This window comes from Rhinolophus sinicus, linkage group LG12, assembly GCF_036562045.2.
Source record: "Rhinolophus sinicus isolate RSC01 linkage group LG12, ASM3656204v1, whole genome shotgun sequence".
Taxonomy (NCBI): Eukaryota; Metazoa; Chordata; class Mammalia; order Chiroptera; family Rhinolophidae; genus Rhinolophus; species Rhinolophus sinicus.
In genome coordinates this window covers 34,118,250-34,139,519 of record NC_133761.1, presented here as the reverse complement: position 1 = coordinate 34,139,519, position 21,270 = coordinate 34,118,250, and the positions used below count along the sequence as shown (strand labels likewise).

At 37.6% G+C, this 21,270-nt stretch overlaps 1 protein-coding gene across 3 annotated transcripts in view; it reads left to right on the top strand.

The window, feature by feature from the left end:
• CPQ (carboxypeptidase Q) overlaps positions 1 to 21,270 on the top strand; it is a 262,903-nt gene that overhangs the window by 133,086 nt on the left and 108,547 nt on the right. For all 3 annotated transcript variants that reach the window (XM_074316337.1, XM_074316338.1, XM_074316339.1), the window contains exon 2: positions 10,142 to 10,604. In XM_074316337.1, the coding sequence (XP_074172438.1) occupies positions 10,142 to 10,604 (463 nt within the window). The remainder of the gene's footprint in view (positions 1 to 10,141; positions 10,605 to 21,270) is intronic.

Below are 21,270 nucleotides of genomic sequence, written 5' to 3'. Positions count from 1 at the left end.
CCCCTCCCATCTATCACCTCAATAAATCTAGTACCCATTTGACCCCATTCATAGTTACTATAATATTATTGACTATATTCCTTATGCTATACCCTACATCCCCATAACTATTTTGGAACAACCAATTTGTACTTCTTAATCCCTTCTCCTTCTTTACCCACACCTGCAATACCCCCTCCCATCTGGCAACCATAAAAATGTTTTATGTATCTATGTGTTTGTTTCTGTTTTGTTTGTTAACTCTGTTCTCAGATTCCACGTTTAAGCAAAATCACATTGCATTTGTCTTTCTTTAGCTGATATACTCCACTCAACATAAACAGCCTCCAGATCCATTCATGCCATCATAAGTGGCAAAAACCCATTCCCTTCCATTGCATAGCAATATTCCTTTGTATATATATACCACCTCCTCTTTATCCATTCATCCATCAACCCAGGCTGCCTCCATATCTTGGCTATTGTAAACAAGTCTGCAATGAACATATGGATATACCCATCCCCATGAAGTAGTGTTTTGGATTTCTTTGGATAAATACCCAGAAGTGGGATGCTGGGTCCTTTGTTTCCCTTACAGGCTTTGTTTTAAAGTCTGTTTTCTCTGGTATAAGTATTGCCACCCCAGATATTTGTTTTGTTTTGTTTTCATTTCCATTTTCATGAAATATCTTTTTTCATCCCTTTACTTTCTGTCTGTGTGTCTTTCAGTCTGAAGCGAATATCCTGTAGGCAGCATATGTAAGGGTTTTGTTTTCTTACCCATTCAACCCTCCTGTGTCCTTTGGTTGGACCATTTAATCCATTTACATTGAAATTAATTTTGATAGCTATGTAATTATTGCCATTTTATTATTCATAATTTTGATTTTTTTTTTCCATCTTAATGATGGCCCTCTAACATTCCTTGTATTACTGGTGATGAACTTCTTTAGCTTTTTCTTGCCTGGGAGGCTCTTTATCTGTCCTTCAATTTAAAATGATAGCTTTGCTGGGTAGAGTAATTTTGATTGTAGATCCTTGCTTTTCATCACGTTGAATACTTCCTGCTAGTTCCTTTTGGCCCACAAAGTTTCTGTTGAGAGATCAGCTGACAGTCTTATGGGAGCTCTCTTATAAGTTATTAGTTGCCTTTCTCTTGCTGCTTTTAGGATTCTCTCTTTGTCGTTAACTTTTGCCATTTTAATTATAATGTGTCTAGATGTGGGCCTATTTGGGTTCATCCTATTTGGGACTCTCTGCACTTTCTGGACTTGTATGTCTATTTCCTTCTCCAGGTTTGGAAAGTTTTCCATCATTATTTTATCAAATAGGTTCTCAATCCCTTGCTTTCTCACTTCTCCTGGTACCTCTATGATGGGAATGCTTAATGTTGTCCCAGAAGTCTCTTAAACTATCCTCATTTTTTAAAATTCTTTTTTCTTTTCGCTGTTTCAATTGGTTGTTTTCTGCTACCTTGTCTCCCAAGTCACTGATTCAGTCCTCTGCTTCATCTAGTCTGCTGGTGATTCCTTTTAGTACATTCTTCATTTCAGTTATTGTATTCTTCACTTCTCACTGGTTCTTTTTTATGGTTTCTATGTCTTTATTTTATGCTTGCTGTCTCTTTGATGAAGTTCTCAGTAGGTTCCTTGAGCATCCATAACCATTTTTTTGAACTCTGTGTCTGGTAGGTTGCCTGCCTCCATTTTGTTTAGTTCTTTTTCTGGAGTTTTCTCCTGTTCTTTATTTGGGACTTTTTCTAAAACAATAAATTTTATTAGGGACTATTGGGGAACAATGTGTTTCTCCAGGGCCCAGCAACTCCAAGTCATTGTCCTTCAATCTAGTTGTGGAGGGCGCAGCTCAGCTCCAAGTTCAGTTGCTGTTTTCAATCTTTAATTGCAGAGAGTGCAGCCCACCATCCCAGGTGGGAATTGAACTGGCAACCTTGTTGTTGAGAACTCCTGCTCTAACCAACTGAGCTATCCGGCTGCCCTGGGATGTATTTTTTTGTTTCCTCATTTTGGCTGCCGCTCTGTGCTTGTTTCTATGTATTAGGTAGATCTGCTACATCTCCCAGTCTCAGCCATGCAACCTTATGTAGTAGGTGCCCTGGCACAATCTCCTTGGTCACCTGCTCTAGATTCTCCAGGAGTGACCCTTGCATGGGTTGTGTGTGCCCTTCTGTTATAGTTTAGCCTTGATTGCTACTGGATGTCAGTAGGTGGGATTGACCTTCAGGCTGACTGGCTGTGGGGTTTGGCCACATCCACAGCTTATGAGCTGCTGTGGGGGAGGTTTACCCCACTAAGTGTGTATTACCACCCAAATGGGCTTTGGTGCCTGTTGAGACTGCCCTTTGTATGTGCCACTTGTGGGGCTAATTGGGTGGTACTCTGCTGTGGTCTGAAGCCAATCTCTAAGTGTGTTGGTAGTGGGGCCTCTTGGGAGGGACTCTGGTCCAGGGCCAGGTCACCCACTGTCTGTGACTGGCTGGGGACTACCTGGTAGGAGCAATGCGATCTGTGGTTGGTCACTGCCTGTGCTGGACCTGGAGGCACTTTGGAGAGTCCATGGTGTGAACTGAGGATGGCTTCCACCAGTACCAGGCCTGACATAGCTCTGCAAAAAGCCAGAACACCCTGAGGCCTGCTGCCACTTTCTGTCTCCCTTTAGGTTCAGCCTCTGATAAAGCCTTTTGCAGTATGCAAGTTTTATGAGGTGAGGTCTCAGTGAGTCATCAGAGTGGGACAAGTTGTGTTCACTGGGTTAATGTAGATTTTGGTTTGGTGCCAGGGCTGAGCCTGGAGCTACTCAGATAAAGCCTCAGAGCACGCTGAGGCCAGTCACCATCTGCTTAGGGCCACTGGATTCTGATAATTTTTGAAGATACAGTGCAATGCAGGTGGGACTGGCTGTTCTCCGAGCAAGTACCTCTGGTGTTGGGGGAGTTGGGTAGTGTGGGGTCTCACGAAGGCAGTAGGGTAGAGTAGTGGAGCTCTCCAGACCAATTCAGATGCATATTTGGCCACCGGCATCGAGGAGGGCTTAACACAGGAAAAATGGCTCCCTCCTGTGGGCTGCACAGGAGAAGTCCCCACACAGAGAAAATGGCGACTGTCCTCCAGTCCTCATCTGAAGCTTGGCATCCACTGGCATCCACATATAGTTTATTAAATGCAAAAATTAATGCATATCCCAAGGTCAGTTTTTTGATAAAGATAAAAAATTTCTTTAAACAGAAAATGTCCCCAGTACCAGTAGTCTTGATTTCTGGAAATCATTATACCTATCCTATAACATATATTTTGTGCAAGACTGACATTAAGAATCATTACCCTAAGAATGATGTCCAAAACTCATAAAAAGTGTCCCTATCTTTGATCCAGTATTTCTTGGGATATTTTGGTAGAAAAATAATTTTTAAAAATATTAATATGTATGTAGTTGCAAAATGCTTATCTAATAAACAACTATCAATCACCTAATTGCAAATGTTTTATGAGGTGACATTTCAATCTCCCCCATATGTCTCTGATGCCCCTCAAGTCACCATCCCTTTGCCAGAGCCCAAGGTGAGTGCCAAGGTGAGTGCTGGCAAGTGAGTGAATTAATGTGCAGGCTGTTTAAGAGGATGTCTGGGCTCCCCATAGCCCTCCTTCCCACCCAGTTGGTCGGAATCCCCACTGTTTTTCACAGCCAGATATTGTGGTGGCTCCTCTTCCTGGCACCAGTACTCTGGGCTGTGGAACCTGGTGTGGGGCTAGGCTCCCTTGTTTTTCCAGCGGGAACTGCTGCAGCTGAGATATCCCTCCCAGTCCTCAATTGCCACAGGGATGTTGGGAGTCGGCTCGTTCTGCATCTCTGCCACTCTTACCAGTCTCAGTGTGGCTTCTCCTTTATATCCTGAGTTATAAAACTTACGTTCATCTAGACTTCAGATGGTTCTCCAGGTTGATTGTTCCATAATTTAGTTGTAATTTTCGTATGTTCATGAAAGGCGGCAGACACAATATTTATCTACTGTTAATCCTCCAGGAAGTCTCTGCTAGTTGCTCCAGTTACCTGATTGATTGTAGTTGCTGATTTATCTGCTGCCTGGGAATCACAACAAAGGCCTTGATGAACTGTCTAAAAAAACAAGGGTATGGACTAGGATTCCTAAGCTCTCTTGTATCTCCACAATGCTGTCATTGTATGATTCTAATCCATCACTACAAATGTTTTGTGAAATAATGAATGTTTGCAGAATGCTTAGACAATTTTTAATGAGAAGTAGATACTTGTGGTTAGTTTTAATTAATAGATGGCTTATTCACTTTTTTTTTGTCTCAACAGTACATTGGAAAAATGTACTTTCAAGAATACATTGCAATCTTGTGAAATATTGATTGAGTAATAAAATTTAGCTTAAAAAAACAAGCATTATTATGGTGACTGTGGAAACCAAGAACTGATGCATGTATATAGTTATAATAAAAAGGAAAGCAGCAGTAATGTGGAGTTTTCATAATTAAAAAATATTTTAAATATGGTAGCAGGTGTTTGTTCCTAAAGCTTTTTGTGAAGGAGGCAAGACCAGTACTCTCATACAGTAAGGAAGCTAATTCCTAGAGAGTTTAAAGGCTCATTCACTCCTTAAAAATATATTGAGTGCCTGTATATGGGTACAATGATTAAAGGTATGTGATAATTTACTCTATTTGACTTTGAGAAAATGTATTAGTTGATAATATATTAATTATGGTAGAAACACAGACAATGATGCACAGAACTTTGGGGTGTTGTTTGAAGAGGCTCTATCAGAAAAATAGATTTTTAAGTATTCTCATTAAAAAAGGAATGGAGAGCTTTGCCAGAAGAAGAGGAATAGGATAAACAGAAGGGCTTTGCAGTAAAAGAAAATGCACATATGTAGAGACTCAGTTATGAAAGAGCCTGGGTATCTGAATAACGGTGTCAAATTCAATACACCTAAAGCATTACTGTCCAACACAAGTATAAATATGTAAGTTAAAACTTTCTACTAGCCATATTAAAAAGTAAAAAGAAACAGGTGAAATTCATAATAATAGATTTTATTTAATTCAATATACTTAAATATTTATGTTGTTTTTCATACTTAAATATGTAGTATTTGATATTAAAGATCAAATCAGATATATATTTTACAGTTACAGAACATCTCAATTTGGACTAGCCACATTTCAAGTGATTGGTATCTAGTGTGTGTATGTGCGCGCGCGCTCGCGAGCGAGAGAGAGAGAGAGAGAGAGAGAGAGAGAGAGAGAGAGGAGAAGGGAGGGAGAGGGAAGAAAGGAAAGAAGGAGAGGGAGAGAGAGAGAGAGTATGAGAGAGAGAGAGTATAAGAATATATGCACCCTAGAGAGGTAGATGGAAAGATGATGTTGAAATAGTTGTCGGAACCATATGTTTTGAACCTCTAATACCCCTTCACCTCCCCCCGATTTTTAACTTTTCAATTACAGTTGACATTCAGTGTTTTATATTAATTTCAGGTGTACAACATAGTGGTTAGACATTTATATCATTGAAGAAGTGATCCCCCTGGCTAATCTAGTAGCCACCTGGCACTATACATACTTATTACCATATGATTGACTATATTCCCTATGTTTTACTTTACATCCCCACGACTATTTTATAACTACTAATTTCTGTTTCTTAATCCCTTCACCTTTTTCACCCTGTCCCCAATGCCTCTCCCATCTATCACCCCAATAAATCTAGTACCCATCTGACACCATATATAGTTACTACACTATTATTGGTTATAGTCCTTACATTATACCACATCCTCATAACTACTGTGTAACAACCGATTTATACTTTTTATTCCCTTCTCCTTTTTCACAAACACTCCCAACCCCCTCCCATCTGGCGATCATCAAGTGTTCTCTGTATCTATGAGTTTGTTTCTGTTTTTTTTGTTTATTTGTTCTTTAGATTCCACATGTAAGTGAAATCACATTGCATGTGTCCTTTTCTCTCTGACATACTCCACTCCTCTTAATGCCTTCCAGGTCCATCCATGCTGTAGTGATGGCAAAAACCCATTCCTTTCCAAGGCTGAGCAATATTCCACTGTATATATGTACCAGCTCCTCTTTATCCATTCATCTACCGATGGACACCCAAGCTGCCTGTCCATCTTGGCCATTGGAAACAATGCTACAAGGAACATAAGGATGCACATGTCCCCTCAAAATAGCATTTTGGGTTTTTCTGGATAAATACATCAAAGGGGGATTACTGGGTCCTTTTTGTCTCTTGTGATAGCCTTTGTTTTAAAATCTATTTTGTCTGGTATAAATATTGCTCTCACAGCTTTTTGTCTATTTGTTTGTTTCATTTTCATGAAATATCTTTTTCCATCCCTTTATTTTGAGTCTTTCAATCTGAAGTGAGTCTCTTATAGGCAGCATATGTGGGTCTTGTTTTCTTATGCATTTAGCCACCCTATCTTTTGATTGGAGCATTTAGTACATTTACATTGAAAGTAATTGTTGATACCTATGTAATTATTTGATTTTTTTTTTCATCTTAAAGAAATCCCTCTAAGAGTCCTTATAATACTGTTTTGATAGTGATGAACTCTTTTAGCTTTTTCTTGTCTGGAAAGCTCTTTATCCTTTGATTCTAAATGATAACTTTTCTGGGTAAAGTAATCTTGGTTGTAGTTCCAAGCTTTTCATCACTTTAAATATTTTCTGACAATTCCTCCTGGCCTGCAAAATTTTTGTTGAGAAATCAGGTGGTTGTAGGTCCATGCTTTTCATCACTTCAAACATTTCCTGCCAATTCCTTCTAGCCTGCAAAATTTATGTTGAGAAATAGTCTTAATGGGAGCTCCCTTGTAGGTAACTAACTGCTTTTCTCTTGCTGCTTTTAGGATTCTGTCTTTAAGCGTTGGCATTTTAATTATAATGTGTCTTTGTGTGGGCCTCCTCATCTTGTTTGGAACTCTGTGCTCCCTGGGCTTGTATGTCTATTTCCTTCACCAGGTTAGGAAAGTTTGCTGTCATTAGTGCTTCAAACAGGTTTTCAATTCCTTGCTCTCTCTCTCTGTTCTCCTTCTGGTACCTGTATGATGCGGATGTTGGTATGCTTGATATTGTCCCAGGGGCCACTTAAACTATCCCCATATTTTTGGATTCTTTTTCCCCCCCCTGTTTTTGGGTGCTTTTTGCTACCTTATCTTCTAAATCTCTGATTCAGTCCTCTGCTTCATCTAATCTACTATTGATTCCCTTGGAAGTATTCGTCATTTCAGTTACTGTATTCTTTATTTCTGACTGGTTCTTCTTTATGTTTTCAGTATCCATTTTTATGTTTCCTATCTCTTTGTTGAAGTTCTCCCTGAGATCACTGAGCATTTTCATAACCAGTGTTTTGAACTCTGCATCTGGTTGATTGCTTGTCTCCATTTTGTTTAGTTCTTTTTCTGGAGATTTTTTCTGTTTTGCTTTTTGGCAGGGGGAGGGAGGGTGGACAGGTTTCTTTGTCTCCCCATTTTGGCTGCTTCTGCATGTTTGTTTCTATGTATTAGGTAGGGCTGCTATGCCTCCCGGTCTTAGTAGAGTGGCCTTATGTCATAGGTGTCTTGTGGGTCCAAGTAGCACAGTCTCTCTGGTCACCCTAGCTGGGTGCTCCAGGTGTATTGCTTGCGTGGGTTGTGTTTGCCCTCCTGTTGCAGTTAAACCTTGTTTGCTGTTTGCATGTCAGTGAGAAGGATTGACCCTGAGGACGATTGGTTGTGAGGACTGGCTGTGACTACAGTGGAGGAGTTGTTGTTCAGGGGCTGAGCCTAGGGAGCAGAATTTGCTGTAGCATGGTTCTGGTTTCTGTCCATCCTGCCCTTTGTGTGTGCTGTCCTTAGTGGCAGCTAGGTGATTCTACGTCTTGGGCTGAAGCTGGCCACATGGTGTGTCAGCCCTTGGACCTGCTGTGAGGAGCCTGGCCATAGGCCAATTTTAGCTGTAGTCTGTGCCCTGTCCTGGGCCACCTGTTATGAACCATAAAGCAATCCACAGACAGCCACCACCTGTGTTGGGCTTGAAGGTGCCTGGAGAATCCAAGCCACGAACCTAGGCCAGCTATCAGTAGTGCCGGAATTAGGGTTGCTCAGCTAATGGTATGGGACATGCTGAAGCCAGATGCTGCTTGTTTGGGTTTTGTGAACATCTGAGAGGTTTTAGGAAAATCTTCAGCATGAGCCAAGACAGGCTGTTTGTTTTGAAAAGCCTCTGGAAGCAGGTTGGGTGGGTCCACATGTTGGGTGGGGCAGCATCTCAGGGAATCACCAAGATGGGGCCAGCAGTGTTAGCTAGGTTGATGGAGACTCAAATATGGCACCCACCAGGAGATGGGCGGTCTCAACAAAGAAACAATGGCATTTGCCAGCTTCTCCATCTAGGACAAAGTGTCCCTTGAGCCTTTGTCCTGCAGTAGACAATTCAGTTTCTCCTCATAAGTGCCTAGTGCCTTTTGAGCTCCTGCACCAACACTGGAGCTCAGGTCAAGTTAGTCCATCAGTGAGTAAGTTTGTGCATGGGCCATTTAAGAGGTGCACCTGGGAGTGCAGCCATCCTCTGTCTCCCTCCGCCACAATCTCTGCTGGTTTTCACAGCAAGAAGTTATGGGGACTTCTCTTCCTGACACTGGAACCCTGGGCTAGGGAGGTTCGTATGTTGTGGGGCCCTTCACTCCTCTAGGGGTGTACCTCCACAGCCTAGATCTCCCTCCCCATTTTTAATGATAATGCAGTGATGTGGGACAAACCTGTTCTGTGTCTCTGCCCCTCCTGTCAGTCTTGATGTGGCTTCTTCTGTATGTCTTTAATTGTAGGGCTTTGGTTCAGCTGGACTTCAGGTGGTTCTCAATGATGGTTGTTCTGTAGTTTAGTTGTTTTTTTGCTGTGGTTATGAAAGGAGGTAAGCACAGCATTTACCTACTCTGCCATCTTGACCAGAAACCCTCATTTGGCCCATATTTTGAAAGTCCTTATGTACTGCTTGAAGTTGGAATTTATCTATATATTACAGTAGTTCATGACTGTGTTTCTCTAATTATTTGTGGTGAAGGACCAGTTTTTAAAAGTTTGAATTTGTTGAGACTGATACTTTTGCAAATTACAATAGCAGTGAATTAGGAAAATGAAACACAAGAGACATAAGATTAACACATTTTTTTAATTGTTAGGTTTAACCAGTGTATAGTTATTCTGTTAATTGTCCATAGAGGTGTCTAAACAAGTGCTATCCAGTAGAACTTTTTATGATGATAGAACTGTTGTATCTGTGCTGCCCAGTATAATAGCCACTAACCACAGGTTGTTATATGCATTTGAAATAAAACTAGTATGACTGAGAAATCAAATATTTAATTTAAGTTAATTAAAACAGAAATAGCTACATGGGACTATTGACTACTCTGTTGTACAAAACTGGATATATTTACTCTTAATGTCTGTATTTATCTATTGAAGACTAGTGAAAAATAGTTGTGGACTGACTTTTGTCCACAAACCATACTTTGAGTAGCACTGTTTAGAGCATGGGCTCTAGAGTTAAAAAAAAACCTTTGTGTGTTTGGCAAGTTACTTAATCTCTTGCTACTCCAGGATCCTCATTTGTAAAATGAAAGGAATAATAGAGTTATTGTGAAGAATAAATGTGGAGGGGGTGGTTAGGGAAAGCACCAAAAAAAGGTGACATCAAAAAGGGCCTCAAAGTATGAGTTCCATAGGTAAAGAGGTTTGCATATCATTGAAACCCATGTGGATTATACTCTGTGTAGAGGGAGGGGCAGCAGATAACTGTCCTAGCCCTATCATTGCTTCCACTACTGCTACCACTGTTTCTCTCTCTTTCCTACCTATCTTCTTATTTTAACATTTTAGTATATTTTAAACAAAATTACAGGGTAACATATGATTTTATGGTTTTAATAAATGCTGCCTTATTAATAAGGCCAATCATTGCATCTTTACTTCTTCATTTTTGGGATTTATGTTTCCTGAATTTGATGGTAGGAGTTAGGCAGTAAGGGAATGGGAATCCTGTTTAAAAAGGAATCCCTGGGTTATAGGTAGATAACTGTGAGATTCTTTCCCCCTAAAATGTGTTTCTTATTTACATAGATTATTGCAGGAAGAAAACAAGCTGGAAACAAAATGAAGTTCCTTCTTTATGCATTTGTTGGTGTTCACCTTTTATCTCTAAACTCTGGCAAAGCTATATACAGGAATGACATGTCTCAGAGGACTTTTCAAGAAATAAAAGAAGAAATAGCCCACTATGGAGATATTGCTAAAGCAATCATAAACCTTGCTGTTTATGGTAAAGCCCAGAACAGATCCTATGAGCGACTGGCACTTCTGGTTGATACTGTTGGGCCCAGATTAAGTGGCTCCAAGAGCCTAGAAAAAGCCATCCAAATCATGTACCAAAACCTGAAGCATGATGGGCTGGAGAATGTTCACCTGGAGCCAGTCAAAATACCCCATTGGGAAAGGGGAGAAGAATCTGCTGTGATGCTGGAGCCGAGAATGCACAAGATGGCTATTTTGGGTCTTGGCAGCAGCATTGGCACTCCCCCAGAAGGTATCATTTGTCTTTTTAAGTCAATTTTCTGTGTACTTTATAAAACTAATATCATATGACATAATGTATTATGGCATGCATGATTCATGTTATAATTTGGATGATAACAAGGAAAATGTAATCATTTCCCATTGCATTGGCTTAATGAGTTCTCTACTGTTAAACTCTGTTCCTTCCTTTTTCCTGCCTCACTTTCTTCTGTATATTTTCTTAAAGAAAGCTGATTGTGTAGAGTCACTTTTGAAATGAAGAATATACAGTTATTAGTCCATGAAACTTATCAGCCCTATCACTTGATAATTTCTATTTATTATAACATTAGTATTATTCTGTAGAAAATTGAGATATATGTTAATAGGATAGAAAAACTGACTCCTTCCAAGTGACCTCACTGTGCAGAATTTCTTAGAATTAATGAAATAGATAGGGATCAGAGCCTTGAATTAAATTGAGTTAATTTTTTTTTTTTTTTTTTTTACAGAACTTGAGGCTCTAATGCCAGGAATTATCCAGGGTGGAGTTCTACTTTTGCTTATCAGCGTTCTGGCTTAGCTTCATTAGATGATATACATGCATAGATCAGAGATATATAACCAGTCAACAGTGAGCTACCAGTCAATCTTTAATGTATTCATGTACTATTTTCCTATGGCAGTGGAACTAGTTCATAGAGACTAGTTAACCTTCTCTAAAACGTTTTTAGAAATATTTCTCTAATGCCAAGAGAAAGACCCGGTAGAGAAGTAAATGATCAGTTTTTTAAAACAAAAATATCTTTATTGAGATATAATTCACATACTATAATATCCACTCATTTAAAATATACAATTCAGAATTGTGCAACCACTGCCACAATGTAATTGTAGACCATTTTCATCAGCCCCAAAAGAAACCTGTACTCATTAACAGTTACCTCCTCTACCTCCCTCCTAAGACCTGGCAAATACTAATTTGCTTTCTGTCTTTATGGATTTCCCTACTCTGGATATTTCACATGAATGGAATAATATACTATGTGCTTTTTTGTGGCTGGCTTCTTTCATGTAGCATAATGTTTTCCAGGTTTATCCATGTTCTAGCATGTATCAGTGGTTAACTCATTTTTATTGCTGAATAATATTCTATTTTATGGATATACCACATGTTATTTATGCATTCATCAGTTGATAGACATTTGGTTTTTCCTGCCTTTTGGCTTTTTATGACTAACGCTGCTATAAACATTCATGCATGTTTTTGTATGGACATGTGTTTTCATTTCTCTGGTGTATATACCAAGGTGTAGAATTGCTGGGTTATATGAGAACACTATGTTTAACTTCTCGAGGTACTGCCAAACTGTTTTCCAAAGTGTCTGTACCATTTCACATTTTCACTAATGTATTCTAATTTTTTGCAATTTAGTGCTTGCCAACACTAATTATGATCAGTCTTTTAAGTTATAGCTGTCCTACTGGGTGTGAAGTGATATCTCATTGTGGTTTTGATTTGCATTTCACTAATGACTAAAGGTTGTTGAGCATCCTTTCATATTCTTAGTTGTATATCTTCTTTGGAAAAGTGTGTATGCAAATCCTCTGCCCAATTTTTATTATTATGGGCTATTTGACTTTTTATTATAGATTGTAAAAGCTCTTCATGTGTTCTGGATGCACATCCCTTATCAGATGTGTAATTTACTAATGTTGTCTCCCATTCTATGGTTTGACATTTCATTTTCTTGGTGTTAATATTTACTGCAGAAGAGTCTATTCAATTTAGTACAATGTATCTAAATTTTCTTTTGTTGCTTGTGCTTTTGGTATTATAGCTAAGAAACCATTGCCTAAACCAAGGTCACAAAGATTTATTCCTATATTTTACTCTAAGAGTTTTATAGCTTTAGCTCTTATGTTTAGGTCTCTGAATTAATTTTGTATATCGTGTGTGAGGTAGGAATCCAACTTCTGTTGTTGTTTTTTTCTTTTTTGCATGTGGTTATTCAGTTGTCTCAACATCATCTGTTGAAAAGACTATTCTTCCCCCATTGAATTTGGTGTATTATATTGATTTTCAGGTGTTAAATCAACCTTGCATTCCTGGTGTACATCCCACTTAGTTATGGTGTATAACCTTTTTTTAATATGTTACTGAATTCAGTCTGCTAATATTTCGTTGAGTAGTTTTATACCTGTATTCATAAGGGATATTGGTCTGTAGTTTTATTTTTTTGTGATGTCTTTGGTTTGGCATCATGATAATTCTGGCCTCAAAGAATCAGTCAGAAACTTAACCTGTCGTTTTTTCCTTTGGAAAGGTTTGTGAAAGATTGGTATTAATTCTTTATGTTTTTGGTGGACAGAACCAGTGAAGCCATCTGGTCCTTGGCTTTTCTTTGTGGGAAGATTGTTCACTATTAATTCAATATCTTTCCTTGTTATAGATCTATTAAGATTTTCTATTTCTTCTTGAGTCAATTATAGTAGTTTGTATCTTTCTAGGAATTTATTCGTTTTATCTAAGTTATGTAATTTGTTGGCATACAGTTATTTATAGTATTCCCTTATAATTGCTTTTATTTTTGTGAGGCTAGGATCCCAAGATCCCAGTTACTGTTTGATGTCACTTGCTTTCAGTCTGAATATCTCCCTTTCACTTTTCTTTTTTTTAATCAAAGCAGGTCTGCTAGCAGAAAATTCTCTAAGCTTCTTCTATCTTTATTTCTTTATTTAATCTTCAATTTTGAAAGAGTCTTACTGGATATGAGATTCTTGGTTGACAGTTTTTTACTTTTAACACTGAATTTGTCATTCCACTGTCCTCTGGCCTTCATTGTTTCTGAGGAGAAATCAGCTATAAATGTTATTGAGATTTCTTTGTATTTAATGGGTCATTTTGCTCTTACTGATTTCAAAATTTTTTCTTTATTTTTGGTTTTCAGCATTTTGACTCTGATGTATCTAGGTGTGGATCTCTTTGCTTTTATCCTGCTTGGAGGTTTTTGAACTTCATAGATGTGTAGATTAATGTTTTTCATCGATTTGTGAAGTTTTCAGCTATTATTTCTATGAATATTTTTTCTGCCCTCTCCTTGTTTTTTTCTCTTTCTGGTACTTCTATTAGGAATATTTTGGTGCACTGAATGGTGTCCCACATTTCTCTTAGGCTCTGCTCACTTGTCTTCCTTTCCCCCCTCCTCTGTTCTTCAGATTGTATATAACCTGTATCAATCTATCATCAAGTTCATAGATTATTTCTTCTGCTAGCTCAGATATACTACTGAGCCCCTCTGCTGATTTTTTTCTTTTCAGTTATTATTCTTTTAAATTCCAGAATATCCATTTGGTTCATTTTTATAATTTCTATCTCTTTATTGATATTCTCTATTTGATGAGGCATTGTCATCATACCTTCCTTTAAGTATGGGTTCCTTTAGTCCCTTGAACATAATGTAACAGCTGCTTCCAAGTCTTTGTCTGGTATGTCCTATAGCTGGGCCCCCCAAAGCCAGTTTCTATTGCCTGCTTTTTTCCTATGTATGAGTTACACTTTCTTGTTTCATAATATTATTTTTTTTTGCTGAAAACTGAAGATTTTAAATAATATGTCCTAGCAACTCTGGATACTGATTCTTCTCCATTCCCCTCCCAGACCCACTGGAGGGTGATACTATTTTGGTTCTTTATTTTGTCCTTTATTTGTTTAATGACTTGGTTGTATTAATTTTATGAAGTCTATTTCTCCAACCATGTACAAATTCTGATGTCCCTGTTCAGAGTGTTTTTATTTTCCCTGATTTTCACTTTTAGTCCGGCTCCTTAGGAGTCACCCCCAGGTCTGCATAAGCCACATATTGGTGAACAGTTGTGCTTAGGTTCCTTTAGCCAAATTTTTTACTCTTTACTGTTTGGTGTTTATGTGGCTTGGGGCTGTTATTAAAACTTGGGGAGTTTATGTTTTTGCCCCAAGATCAGCCAGAGCTTAGTAGCTTGGAAGTTTCCTCTCCAGTCAGTCTTGAGAGGGCATAGCCTTGGTCATGCACATGGCCTCTGGCCTGCTAGGATGCATGTGATTTTGTTATTAAGCCTGACTTAATAATAATTTCCCCAGATCAGAATAGCTTATTTTTCAGCCAGTGTTTGGTCAGAGGTTGTGCTTAAGCCTCTTTTGCCAGTAAGCCTTCTGCCTTTTGTTGATGGATCTGGGTACAGCTTGGGGAGTGTTTGCAAGTTTGACCCAAGTTCTGTTTTTATTGTTCCCAAGTAGGAACTATACAACAATAGCCTTTTGAACCACCAGGTTTTACTGTGATACCAGGGCGGATTTTCTTGCTTGTTTCTTTCCCTGGTTCTTTCTGTTAAACTTCTGAATGCTCTGCTATTTTGCTTATTACTAGCAGTATCATGAAGCTACCAGTACCCACCTAATTGCTTTCTATCAAGTTCTCCATTATTTTCAACAGTACCATTATGTGTGGAATTCTCTATGTTTAGCTCCAAATAAAGTTACCTGGGTAAGAACTGAAAAGCTCTTCATCCTCTTCATTTGCTTCTTCCCTGGGAGAACCTCTGTGCTACTGTCCAGGAGATAGACACAGTGATAGTGGTCTGCTTCTGCAAGAGTGATATCTCCAGTGGGTGCTAGACAGGGAGGGTGGTAGCTCCTGGTCTCCTCAGCTTGCCTCTCCCCGTATGGAACCTCTACCTGTGAGTAAGCTGAGACAGGAGTGATCAAAATTCTAGTATTCTTGGTGGCTTGGAGTAGTATTTTCATCATATGAGTAGAGCTGGGTAGAGGAAAGGGGCCTTATTCCACTTGCAGTAGAGTGCCCATAAACAGTTTTTATAACATAACATGGGGGTGGGAATGGGAGAAGGAAGCAAGCCATGGCCCAAATGTTACAGATTCTCATTATTCTAATTCAGATTTAGTAGATTTTCTTGAATAAATGTTTCTCCATTTGTATGCCCTTAGGACAATTATTTATTTATTTAGTTTTTTTTAAATTAAAGTTTATTGGGGTGACAATTGTTAGTCAAGTTACATAGGTTTCAAGTATACAATTCTATAATACATCATCTATATATCATGTTGTGTGTTGACCACCCAGAGTCAGATCGCGTTCCATCACCATATGTTTGATCCCTTTTACCCTCATCTACTACCCTCCTCCCTGCTTACCCTCTGGTAACCACTAAGGTATTTTCTGTGTCTATGAGTTTTTGTTTTTTCATTTGTATGTCTTATTCCTTTGATGTTTTCAGGTTTATATACTACATGTTAGTGAAATCATATGGTTCTCGACTTTATCTATCTGACTTATTTCACTTAGCATAATAATTTCAAGATCTATCCATGTTGTTGCAAATGGCACTATTTCATGTGACCCAGCAATCCCTCTCCTGGGTATCTACCCCCAAAAATCTGAAAACATTTATCCATAAAGATATATGTGCTCCAATGTTCATTGCAGCTTTATTTATGGTGGCCAAGACATGGAAACAACTAGTGTCCTTCGATAGCTGATTGGATAAAGAAGATGTGTTTTATATATATGTATGTATGTATGTGTATATATATATATATATATATATATATATATATATATATATATATATATATACTATTCTGCCCCTAGGACAATTTTGAGAGACTTTTAAGTGACTTTTTAAAAAACATTTTTTCCTAGTTAAGTATTTTGTAGGGGAGAAGATCTGCCAAGTTTCTCACTCCACCATTCTGGAAGTACTACTGTGATGGCCACTTTTGATCTCTCTGAGCTGCATGAATAGGTGGTAGAGTCCTCTCAGGTATTAGGGAATCCCTTAGTCTGGGTTCTCTAGTGTCAACCAAGAGTTTTGTTCAATTGCCTTCTGTTATGCACTTATCTGTGTGAGGCATCAGCTTATATTATTATTATTTTTCTTTTGAAGCCTTCCCAACTATCTTAAAAGGTCTAGCTTTTTTTTTCTTTTTTTCCTTTTTTCCAGATGTGAAAACCAGACTCCAAGAGATTAGGTAGTTGCACAACTAGTAAGAGGCCAAGTTGCTAAGTTCAGGCATGGACAATTGTCAAATTCCAGAGTTTGTAGTTTAGTCATTAGACTATATTGCCTTACGTATAAATATTTTAGCGTTATTTTTATTTATAAGATTTTCCTTTTTAGACATTTGACTGAAGCAGATCTGTCTCAAAATCTGCTAATACCTGTACTGTGATGGCAGAATATATTGGTGTTTGTACCTTCTTTTTGGACGTTTTCCCATTTCTTTCTTATCCTCATTTCCTATTCTGTACCTGGGCCTGCTCTTCCCTGGCTATCTGCCTGGTATTGAAAACTAAGCCAAGTTACCGATTGCTCCTGGGGCCTCAAAACTCAGGGCAAGAGAATTTTACTCACTGGAATCTATTGTGGTATTCCAAGGCTCACTTTCACCCCATTCTTCATTTCCTGGGGCTCAAAGGAGATAAACAGTTGTCTGGCAACTGGACTATTTTAAGCTATGAGGTGACTGGAGAGTTAGGCTGGACTAGGTGTGGAAAAATTCTCACGGGAGATAATGTGAAGTCAGCATAATGGGACTTCTAGATGTAGGTAGTATGCAGCAGAGTTCATCTCCCAGGAAACTCATGTTGTATCCTTGATTTAGCTACCTATAAATGTTAGTTGTGTGACCTTGGTCCAGTCATTTAATCTCTATGGACCTTAATTTTGTTACCTGAAAAGTGAGAGATGGCTGGAATATGAATCTGTAAGGTCTCTTCTTTATTGAAAAGGCTGTGATCTTTATGAGAATCCATATGGGATGAGTGAAACTAGAGTTCGCGAGAGCAGGATTCTCCCAGGCATATGCTATGGAGAAGATTATATAATCAGAGGTGATTTTTTTTAACTTTCCAATTCTTGACTTGAGTATTATAGTATGTGTTAGTTTATTTGTGTGTCAGGGTTAGGGTTCTGTGAGCTGTCTGGAGTTGAAAGAAGACAGATATACAAATGGCCAAATAAGATGAATGCTGAGCAAAACTTAATCTTAGAAGTAAGACAAGACAAAGTATAAACTCTAGTCAATCCTGAAATAACACAGCAGACATCAGATTTAAACGGACCAAGTGAAAGAATGAGAATCAGCAGACAAATCCAAGAGAGGCTGACATGGGCAAGAAAGAACAACTTGGGCAGGATGTTCTTGCTCTTCTCGTATACGTAACTCTGTGGGTCTTCTCTGAACCAAACATAGCAAATCATCGAGTACTTGTTAATTCTCTATGGAGACTGACATCTCTATGCAGGTATTGAGCTTTCTCAAAATATTATGTTACCAACTCTGTGTTTTCTATTAGTGTGAGAGCTCCTGAAGGACTGGACTGAATCTTACTCATCTGTCTATCCTCAGCACCTAGCACTATACTCAGTATGGAGTAGTTACTCATTCAATGTTTGAGGAAAGGAACAGTATATTTTTTAAGGTAGCCCTTTCCTTAATGTATTAGTTACTTGAATTAATGAAAAAACAGTTCTGCCTTCTACATACAGATGATGTTGACCCGTTGTTGACTCATCATCTTTTGCTGAGGTTTTTTTTCTGGTTATAAAAGTAATACCTACTCATCATAGAAAACATGTACATGAATATAAAAACAATAAAAACCATCTGTCATCTTTTCCTGCAGTCATTGCTAATATTTTAATTCTTCTAATATTTCCATATGCATGTATATTTTTATTTTACAAATTTGAGATCATATATTTGTGCATATATTTGTGTCCTTTATGCCATATATCATGAACATTTACCACATACTAATAAATATCCTTTGAAATAAAATTTGATGGTTACAAAATTCAAATATACAATAATTAATATAACCAAAGCCCTGTTATTGGACTCTAGATTATTTCCTTCTTCCTTTTTTTCCCTTCTGTTTAAAATAATATGGCTATAAAAATTCTATAACACAGAGGTAAGAATGGATTTTTAAAGGAGGGTTTTTTATATTTTTTATAAATGTTAGAAAAGGAGGAATGATTGGGATATTCTAAGAAGACTTAAAAGAATTGCAAAAGATAATTTTGAAACTGCTCATATAAATAAAAAATATGCCAATAAAATTTTTAGGAACCCTCTTTTCTGTCTTAATATTTTTAATTGCTTAAGATATTAATGCAGTAGAATATATAGCATTATATATAATATAAATTATTTATAATATAAATTATTATACATAATATAAATTTATAATATACATTATAATTATTTATAATACAATGTAAAAGTGTAATATAATATATTTAATTAAAAATTTAATGTAAATATTGATAATTTAGGCACTTGATACACTTCATTAAATTGCTTTCCAGAAAATTTGTACACATCTACTCTCCTATCAGCAATGTATCTTAATGTTCTAATCCCTGCCTCTTCATCTGCATTGGGTGCTTTTCCTAATCTTTGCCAATGCGATGGGCTAAAAGTAATATTTCACTATTATTTTACTTTCTATTCATTTGTTTATTGGTGAGGTTAATGTTTTCATGTGTTTATTGATTACTTGTATTTTATTTCTTTAAATTATCTGTGAATATTTCTTGGTCATTTTTCTATAGATGCTTTAATGATTTTCTAATTGATTTGTAGGAGTTCATTACATAGTAAAGATTTAAATTATTTGATTGTCATTTGATTCAGATTGAGATGGTTTGTCCTGATCCATCGCTTCCTTTTTTATTTCTTTTTAAGAGCTCTTTTATTTCTCATTTTTGAGGAGGATTGGCTGGCTGTGGAATACAGTTAAAAGATGGTAAAACAGCAAAGTTGATTAATCTATGCTCCCTCTGCTCTATCAGAGTGCTCTAAGAAACTGACCTCTTTAGCTCAGCTTACACAGACTTTGGGACATCAGCTTCATGTTCCATGGTTTGCAGATTTGTTGGTGACTTGCTTTTGAAACTGCACTTACAAACTGAACGTCCCAGTCTAGCTAGACTTGGATCTTGAGCTCTGGGCACTGATTGGTACTGCTGTGGTTCACATGAAAGTTTGTATACTTCATGGCTATTCCTTATGGAAACAATTTAGGAGTGGGAGGAAGAAGAGGTAGAGTTTGCACTAGAATGAGCTTACTGTGTAGAGTTAGCTGGTAGTTAATGTCCAGTTGTGGAACCACTCTAACTGGTGTAAAGTTAAAGCAGATATAGGTATATGACAGGATTTTAAATGGGTTACAGAACCACAGGCAAGCTAGTGATGCAGACTGTAATTTGAGATTTTCAGGAATGAATTTGAAAACTATTTTGTAGAACCAGCCTACCGAGATTGCTATTCGCCTTTCCTAGGTTAAGCAGTGGCCTTTATCGGAAAGCTGCTGTAGAAAATCTAGACATTTCCATAAGTGTGCTTGTCTCTGAAATAATGGAAGCAGTTAGAAAACAGCCTCCATCTAATTTCTACCTTCCAGACTTTGGATAAAATTGGTGACACTTAAATTACTTCTAAAACCCTAGTATAGGAAGCCTCAGGAATATATATATTTTTTAGTCTTCATAAACAGAAGGACACATTTAAAGGAGGCTAGAATGGATATTGAATGCCAATTGCTCATATCCAACATAGCGCTCATTTTCATCATGTTCATTTCATTATTAATAACAATATGATAACTTTTTTGCATAAATAAAGAAGTGAAAAAAAAAGATAGCCATTGGTTATATAGTATAGGTAACACCACCAATAGTAATTTGGTCCTCTATAACTAATGGATTATAGTGGATTTAATAGGACTGACAAGAATATAAGGACAGTAATCATGAAATGAAGCAGGGCATGTCTCTCTGGGCATCCTAGTGGATTGAAGAGAAGTATTCTAGATGATAGTCAAGTTTTCCATGTAAATTAAAGTAGGTTCTACTTCATCTACTATTTCCCCTGTCTATTCTGCATGCTTGTCTTTCGTAGGCCTCATCTTAAATGTCACATGTGACTTTTTTTCCATCCCCATGTCACATCCGAGTTCAGGATCTAATATCACCTGCGTATATTGTTATAATCGCCTCCTTATTGATCTTCCTGACTCCAGTCTCCTTTTAATTAATTCCCGTACTGCTGCTTCAGTTGTCTTTGTAAAATATGGATTTTATTATATCACTCCCTTGCTTAACATCTTTTCTTGTTCAGGGTATAGTTTACATTCTTATAACCTTTTAAAAAGTAACCCCAGGCTGTATTTCTAGGCTTATGTCTAATTCCTCCCTAGCCACTCACCTTATGCTGTAGCCACGGGGGCCTAACTTCTCTTGCCTTGACATGTTTATACCTCCTTGCCTTAAAAGATGCTTTCTACACCTCAGCTAACCTAATTGTAACCCTAATCCTAATCTTAACCCACCCCAACCCAAGCCTTCTCTGCTTGTAGAATTCCTACTCAGTTTTAAAGACTCATTTAAAATGGATCTTTTTTTCTAAAATCTTTCATGAACCGAAACGTAAATAAACTTAATTGTTCTTTCATCTTTATTTTCATAGCACTTTGTTTGCTTATATTATACAGTGATCACAATTTATTATAGTTGATTGTTCACATGGTTATCTCTTCTGAGAAACTGTGACTTCCTCCAGGGTAAAAGCCACATCTTACTTACCTTTGTATCTCCTTTAGCACTAGACTCAATGCCTGGTATGTAATAGA